We start from the raw sequence: 8,814 nt of genomic DNA, 5'->3' as shown, positions 1-8,814 counted from the left end.
CTTCTTATTTTAAAATACCCAATAAAGCTTACATGTTTTAATTTATCCTAACTGTGAAGGGTATGTTTACTATGGCAAGTGATTTTTGTCACAAGTCAGACACTTGTCCTACAGTATAATTGTTCCCTCTGCGTGACCCTAAAAACTCAGTCTTCACAGGGCAGGACCCACCTAAACCACATACACAGGTGTTTCTTCTGCGTGCCCCTAAAAACTCAGGCTTCACAGGGCAGGACCCACCTAAACAATCGGTCCCTCGTCAGGGATAGGGAACATATTACCAGTAGATTAGGGAACTTAGATCATAGAATATCCACACTAGGACAATTATTCAACCTATTGACACTATTATGGCCTTCAAACACATTGGGTTACACATTCATTCAAACCCAGACAACGAGACAGCTTGTTTGACAGGGTTCTTTGTCATATAAAATGAACCAAATTTAGACCTTAAATGAACCACTCAATATAAATGAACACACTTACCTAACTTTGACCAGACAGAATCACAGAGACACAATGAGGGATAAGAATAACAGTTTCTTACCAGCCAGCATGGTCCTGATTATGGGTCTGTGCATTCTGTCCGTTCGAGAGTAAGTCGGATCAGAGGTTCTGGTCACTTAGTCCCTGTTCAGGCGCCAGCTGTTACACCATAGGCCGAGCCCTTTCTGATTATCTTAAGCAGGGCTTCAGGTATATTCATACTTGAGAGGTATATACAGAGAGGTGGCAAATGTCACCAACAAAATTACTCCTAAGTTTACATGAAAATATGAGTCAATTGTTATTAGGCAAAAAACAATAGGACAAGTTAAACTATTTATTTCATCACAACTTATATGTTAAATCTTTGATATCTTATTGTATTCGTGTTTTGTCTATTACCCTTAAAGTTTCAATAAAAATCTTTTGAATACAAAACATTTCTCACATTCTCAACATGAAAATGGCTTCTCCCCTGTGTGAATTCTCAGATGAGTAACGACAGTTGATTTATGCATAAAACATTCACCACAATCTAAACATGTAAATGATGCATAAAACATTCACCACAATCTAAACATGTAAATGGATTTTTTGCCACATTCTGAACATAAAAATGGCTTCTTCCCTTGTGTGGGAATTCCCATATTCCTAACATGAATGTGGCTTCTCCTCTGTGTGTTTTTTCTAATGTTTAATAAGAACATATTTATGTGTGAAAAGATTTCCCATATTCAGAACATAAAAATATCTTCTCTACCTTGTGTGAATTCTCTGATGTAACACAAGACTTGATTTTCGGTTAAAACATATCCCACATTCAGAACATGAAAATGTCTTCTCCCCTGTGTGAGTTCTCTCATGTACAGCAAGATGTGATTTTCGTCTAAAACATTTCCCACATTCAGAACATGAAAATGGCTTCTCCCCTGTGTGAATTATCTGATGTAAAACAAGACTTGATTTTTGGTTAAAACATTTTCCACATTCAGAACAAGAATGGGGCTTTTCCCTCGTGTGAATTCTCTGATGTAACACAAGATTTGACTTTTTGTTAAAACATTTCCCACATTCAGAACATGAATATGGCTTCTCTCCTGTGTGAATTCTCTGATGTAAAACAAGACTTGACTTTTTGTTAAAACATTTCCCACATTCAGAACATGAATATGGCTTCTCTCCTGTGTGAATTCTCTGATGTAAAACAAGACTTGATTTATTGTTAAAACATTTCCCACATTCAGAACAAGAATGGGGCTTTTCCCTCGTGTGAATTCTCTGATGTAACACAAGATTTGATTTTAGCTTAAAACATTTCCCACATTCAGAACATGAATATGGCTTCTCTCCTGTGTGAATTATCTGATGTAAAACAAGACTTGATTTTTTGTTAAAACATTTCCCACATTCAGAACAAGAATGTGGATTCTCCCCTGTGTGATTTCTCTGATGTAACACAAGATTTGATTTATTGTTAAAACATTTCCCACATTCAGAACATGAAAATGGCTTCTCCCCTGTGTGAATTCTCTGATGTAACAAAAGATTTGATTTTCGGTTAAAACATTTACCACACTCAGAACATGAATATGGCTTCTCCCCTGTGTGATTTCTCTGATGTAACACAAGATTTGATTTTTGGTTAAAACATTTCCCACATTCTGAACATGAATATGGCTTTTCCCCTGTATGAATTCTCTGATGTTTAACAAGATCTGATTTATTGTTAAAACATTTACCACACTCAGAACATGAATATGGCCTCTCCTCTGTGTGAACTCTTTGTTGTTCAACATCTGTTCCGTAAATTTTATTTTGTTTAACATTCTTCAATGAATCAGAAGATGAAACATGTTTAGAAGGATCAGAAGATAGATTTTTGCTGTGAAGGGCTGAGGGCATATTTGGGATAATAGCCGGCTTTTCATTTGTATCTTGTATGATACCAGGATCTTCCACTTCATAATCTGTTGATATCAGATGTCCTTTGGAGTTTCTAGTTTTGTAATCTGGCAAGAATAAAATGAATTTTTAATATTTTTGAATATAACATTACAATTATACTAATAGTTTATGACATTTGCATATAAATTGTTAAAGGTTTTTCCCATTTACATGAGCCACAATAATTTGTGGAGCGCCTAATCTACTGACAGCCATCCTAATGGACAAATTATTTTAGCCAATAAGCTTATTTGTTGTGTTTTCCCATGCGTTGACGTTTAATTAGTACATACAGCTGGAGCTCTCAGCTGCTGATCTTATCCACGGCTCATACAGCTAGTAAGGTTACAGAGCACAGAAGCTTTAAGAAGAAAGTATCACACATTATTCAGGTTGTCCTGCACTGGACAAACAGTACAGGAATCACAGAGAAGTGCAACGTGTTTTGGAGTGTTTATAGACAGATTCACCTCCTTTTTCAAGCGTGGAACTAATAGATATAAAGCCTCTTACATTAAAAGCGAACCTAGAGGATCACTGGTGCCTGCAAACTCCTCATCCAAGTAAGTGCATCCTCTATTACTTTGTAAACTTTTCACTAATCACTAGGTGAATTGCTTACAGGGGTTGTCCCGCGCAGAAACGGTTTTTTGTTTTTTTTTAACCCCCCCCCCCCCCCCCCCGTTCGGCGCGAGACAACCCCGATGCAGGGGTTAAAAAAACAAACCGGAGAGTGCTTACCTGAATCCCGGCGGTCCGGCGTCTTCATACTCACCTGCTGAAGATGGCCGCCGGGGTCTGCTCCCTCCGTGGACCCCAGCTCTTCTGTGCGGTCCATTGCCGATTCCAGCCTCCTGATTGGCTGGAATCGGCACGTGACGGGGCGGAGCTACACGGAGCCGGCATTCTGCACGAGCGGCTGCATTGAAGAGAGCAGAAGACCCGGACTGCGCAAGCGCGGCTAATTTGGCCATCGGAGGCCGAAAATAAGTCGGCACCATGGAGACGAGGACGCTAGCAACGGAGCAGGTAAGTATAAAACTTTTGATAACTTCTGTATGGCTCATAATTAATGCACAATGTACATTACAAAGTGCATTAATATGGCCATACAGAAGTGTATAGACCCACTTGCTGCCGCGGGACAACCCCTTTAATATCAATGGATGACAGAAACTCCCATGGGCGCAATGACAGATCTCAACAACTCCACGCTGAACTGTTGAACCTTGACATATTGATTTAATCTCTTCAGATGCAGAACAGGTCGGACAGTGCCGTCCTCCTTGTGAAGAGATTGGAATATAACCCCCTGCACTGTTTATGGCGAAACAGGGACAATTACAACCTTAGAGGAGAAAGTGTGTATCACATAAGCCAAAGCATTGCACTATGAAGGAGAGATCGGAATTTTGGAACTGAAGAAGCAATCTTTGGGTTTGTAGAAAACTATATGGCATAGCTCGAAGAGATAACCTTCTGAACATAGATGTCCGAGCCATGAGTGAGTTAGGTCTCCTTGAATAAAAAAAGTCATCACCCCACTCTGATTGCCTTGGTTGGGGACAGCCATACACACAGAAGATTTAGTATAGGCGGGCTTGGAGTATAGTGGCCAGGGACACCAGGACGGGCGCAGTTTGTAGGAGAGTGTTTTGTTTTGGAGCGGCAAAAGAAACAAATCTGGAGCCTCTTCTTCTGTGCAGAACCACACGTGGCTGGCTTTGTTTTCTGGTAGATGAGAACTCTTACCACAAATAGCTTTAGAAACAGTATTGGCTAGTCAACTGTCTCTCATAGGGAAATCTTCATACTCCCCAGGAACATGCCACCCCAAGGAGCATCTGCTAGGAAGCTTGGTATAGGTTGACTGGTTTTGTTGGGTGGGTGGGTGGGTTGGAAGTGGAGTAAAGAAAGTTGGCTGCAGTGGTGGTGGTAAAAAGAAAGAGGAAGGAAAAGAGGGAGGAGAGAATACTTACCTCAGTGGAGAAAATACTCACCTAACTACCATAGACAGTAGAGCTCCGAGACTCTGAGCTAAAACTGATTAGCTGGCTTCTGCAGGAGGTGTATAGCTGGGAGGAGAAACTAACACTTTTTTTTTTGCTTAGTGTACACCCTATAGTGGTAGTAGCTATACCCATGGTTTTCAACTGTGTCTCCCAATGCAAAAGTCGAGAAATAAACAGTGTTTTTTTATTAGGATTGTAAAAATCTAAAGTAAAATTAAAAAAATCTACAAATTGGTATTACCACATCCATAAAGGTCTACTTAGGTCTCCATCAGAAAAAAATAAAATAATGAAAAGCTATCAAAAAGTTTTATATGTTCCCCAAAATGGTACCAATGCAAACTACAGGTCACCCCACAAAAATCGAGCCCTCACACAGTCCTATCAATGGGAAAATGAGAGACAAAATGTAATAAAAAGCAATCAAAAAGTCGTATGTATTCTAAAATAGTACTAACAAAAACTACAAGAGGTTAATATGGATTTTTTTAAAACTGCTATTGTGTGCGGGACTGATAGTTTTAATCCTAATGTGACTTAAAAGGTCCTCTAATTTTTGTTTGAGCAGCATATTATGAAAAAAATTCTTAACATTGTTTTTGGCTAAATAAGGCAACATTCAGCAGAAAACCCTGACAATACAGAGTCTTCTCTACATGTAGTCTCACCTGGGGGGTCATCTGTAGGAATCCCCTCCTTACACGGCTGATCCCCCCTCACATGTGTCTCTGTAGCATCAATAGGGATCGGATCTTCATCCGGATTCACCAGCTGTGAAATAAATATTGTAAAAGTCATCACACAGTTGGAGAAGTCATGTGGGAGGTTTTATATGGCCAGAAAAGGTCATTAATTAGTATGAGGAGCCGGAATGACATGACAGCAGTAGTGATCTGGGCCAAATAGCTGCAGGTCTCCTGTATAACTCCAACCTGTTGCTTCTTTATTCCAACCAGAAGTCTCCAGAACTAGAAAAGATGCAGAGATCTAATGTCTGTGGTTGGCTGTAATCCCGCCATCTCCAGCTTTCTCATTACACAATTATATATATATATATATATATATATATATATATATATGTGTGTGTGTGTGTGTGTGTGTGTGTGTGTGTGTGTGTGAAAGCCCTCACTCACTCACTGACCAGTTCTCTAACTTCCTGATGTCATACAACCATGAAATTTGGGATGATCATTCTTTAGGTCCTAAATAGGAAAATCAAAGGGGTCATGGTAAGTGCACCCCTATGTAATGTAACTTCTCGGTGTCGTACAAGCGTGAAATTTGGCTCAAGCATTCTTTAGGTCCTATATGGGGAGAGTGGAAGTGGTGGCACATTCTGCAGAGGGACATTGGTACTTGCAGCCTGAGGAGAATCTAACGCTCCTCTATATGTATACATATTTTATTCCTCGGTTACTCTAAACTAACCTTGACTTCATTAAATTTTCCGTGCAAACAACATGTAAACACCTATATCAAATTAAATTGGGCATGGCCGAGCCTATCAGTTAGTATACATATAAAGGGAAAGCCCTCACTGACTAAGTAATTCTCTTACTTCCCGATGTCGCATAAACATGAAATTCGGCATGACCATTCTTTAGGTCCTAAATAGGAAACGTAAAGGAATCACAACTCAAAAATTCAATGCTAAGTGCAAATGTATTTGCACACCTGTGCAATGTACCAAATCTAATTCTCTAACTTTCCGATGTCGTACAAACATGAAATTTGGCAGGAGCATTCTTTAGGTCCTATATAGTAAAAGTATAGGGGTCAAAATTTAAAACTACAATGCTTATTGCAAAAATACTGGCACCCCTGTGTAATGTACCAAATCTAATTCTCTAACTTCATGATGTCGAACAAACAAGAAATTAGGCATGACCATTCTTTAGGTCCTAAATAGAAAAAGTAAAGGGGGTCACAACTTGAAAATGCAATGCTAAGTGCAAAAGTATTGGCACCCCTGTGTAATGTAGCAAATCTAATTCTCTAACTTCCTGCTGTCATACAAACATGAACTTTGACAGGAGCATTCTTTAGTTCCTAAATAGGGAAAGTAAAGGGGTCACAAGTCAATTATTCAATGCTAATTGCAAAGGTAAGTGCATCCCTATGTAATGTAGTTTCCTGTTGTCGTACAATCGTAAAATTTGGCGCAAGTATTCTTTAGGTCCTAAATGAGGAGAGTGTGAGGGGTGGCATATTCTGCAGAGGGACATCGGTACACGCAGCCTGAGAAAAATCTAATGCTCCTCTGTGTGTATACACATTTTATTCCTCAGTTACTCTAAAGTAACCTTGACTTCATAAAATTTTCCGTGCAATATATAATTAGACTGAACACAAGACCTTGTCAGCCATCCTACTGACCAGAGAGATTTCATGAGACCTTCTCTCCATCTACCTGATCATCCTGTGAAAGAGAAGGATAGGGACACCTCTCCGCTGCTGTTCTCTTACTGGTTCTACCTGCAGAAAACACAGACAGCCACTGACTTCATTCTCTACATACCAATAATAAAGGCCGTGTGGATTTAGTCCTGTCTATTACCTGGTAATGGGGGGGACTGGTGGTCCTCCATCATGACGTCCTTGTACAGATCCTGGTGTTCTTCTAAATACTCCCACTCCTCCATGGAGAAATAGACAGTGACGTCCTGACACCTTATAGGAACCTGACAACACAATGATACTGTCATCACCCAGACACCTTAAACCCCATAGCGTTACTGAATAATGTCCCAGCATTCCCAGCAGCGTCACCTCTCCAGTCAGCAGCTCAATCATCTTGTTGGTGAGTTCTAGGATCTTCTGTTCATCGATCTCCTCCAGTATCAGGGAGTGAGGTGGAGGCCCTGTGATTGGACTAAGGGGTCTTCCCAATCTATCAGATACTGGGGCCTGACAGTCGTCACTAGAAGTCTTCTTCACTACCGTGTAATCCTGTTTATGGGGAGATACATCCATAAATATCCCTGCAGACATTCCCGGAGTCCTTCATGTCTCCAGTTATGTCCAACAATTAGTAAGATTCTCCTCACATCTGTGTTCATCATCTCCGTTGTTCTACTCAGTCACAGGAGCAGAAGAACAAAATGATCAGAGTTTTGGTTCTGTCAGATGACAGACAATAATGACCCCCAACAACCTTCAATTGCCTTATAGTAGATCTGTTGGGTTTCTGTCATTCTGCCAGAACAACCGGCTCTATTATTTTCCCGGAATTTATGATGAATCAGCAGTAAATCCTCTGCCGTAGATGTGACCAGAGACTGACATAGATAAGAATGATGGAACGTGACGTCATCCCCAGAATCTCTCACCTCTCCTGTAAGCCGGAAGAGTATCTCTAGGGTGAGGGTGAATATACCCTCCGCCATCTTGTCCCGGTTCCTCTCCATTCTTGTCGGGTCAATCAGGAAAATGATCTGCTATAGAAGATATCAGCTGAGTATCCTGAAAGGGAAGAAGACAAGACAATGTAACCCCCCACCCACCTGCAAATCTCTGTATTATAGTTGATTCAAAGACAGCAATGAATATGCGTGTTTTTAGACGGGCGATTTTTAGTATGATTTCTCTGCGTTGCGGGATGCACACAAATTGCACATGAAAAGAGCCCATTATTTTACATGGGTTAATTTACATGAGCCATTTTTCTCTTGAACTGATCGCAGAATGTCCTATTTTTGGGTGATACTGCTTATTATTTTCTTTGGAACAAAAAAAATTTGCACCACAATCGCATGCTGTACGGTGTTTATGCGAGTGCACCGTAAATGTTCTGTTTTTCTATTTTACTATTTGAACAACATGCTATTTTAACACATGTGAAAATCTCATGTGCAGCGATGCCTTTTTTCACAAAACACACATCGCACTCACAGGTAAGAATGCATATTAAAAGTTCAGTATTGGATCAGTCTTGCACGCGCCAATATAAGTATGGTCTAAAGATACATAAGCACAGACATTTAAAAAGTTGTGCCCGAGATTCTCGGGCGCAACAGTGATCAGTTAACACTTGGCCATCCCACCCATGTGCATCCGATGTGCGGGACACTACACAGTGATGTACTATTATCAGCTGAGATTCGGACAAGAACGGGACATGCTGCTATTTTTTTTTTTGGAGTATTCATCCGAATAAACAAAAAAGTCTATGTGAATTTACCCCCATCAAATGAATGGATCTGAAAATGAATGAAAAAACGTCGTTGTGCGTGTACCCTAAAGATGATAAACACAATAATGGGATTTTTACCGCAAGGTTTATTGAGCCGAACTCAGAGGATTATTGGGACCTATGATGCTTTGAATTCTGGTCAGTAAAACCCGTGGTTGGACTGGAACACACGTCCGT

At 40.2% G+C, this 8,814-nt stretch overlaps 1 protein-coding gene across 1 annotated transcript; it reads right to left on the bottom strand.

Moving 5' to 3' along the window:
- Positions 1 to 869: 869 nt before the first annotated feature.
- LOC136626709 (oocyte zinc finger protein XlCOF22-like) lies at positions 870 to 6,302 on the bottom strand. The gene is made up of 3 exons (XM_066601720.1): positions 6,298 to 6,302; positions 5,114 to 5,238; positions 870 to 2,498 (listed from the first exon to the last, which is right to left on the bottom strand). Exons 1-3 carry the CDS (start codon positions 6,300 to 6,302, stop codon positions 1,246 to 1,248), a joined length of 1,383 nt encoding a protein of 460 aa, XP_066457817.1. The 3' UTR covers positions 870 to 1,245.
- Positions 6,303 to 8,814: the final 2,512 nt, after the last annotated feature.

This window comes from Eleutherodactylus coqui, chromosome 4, assembly GCF_035609145.1.
Source record: "Eleutherodactylus coqui strain aEleCoq1 chromosome 4, aEleCoq1.hap1, whole genome shotgun sequence".
In the NCBI taxonomy this organism is placed as follows: Eukaryota; Metazoa; Chordata; class Amphibia; order Anura; family Eleutherodactylidae; genus Eleutherodactylus; species Eleutherodactylus coqui.
Note: the sequence above shows the minus strand (reverse complement) of the source record. Positions and strands in the feature narration are given on the sequence as shown.

Bases quoted from the DNA above. Each gene is read 5' to 3' on its own strand.
- LOC136626709 (XM_066601720.1), bottom strand. The intron at 2,499-5,113 runs GTGAGACTACAT...TATTCTTGCCAG, and splicing joins TCCTACAGATGACCCCCCAG to ATTACAAAACTAGAAACTCC.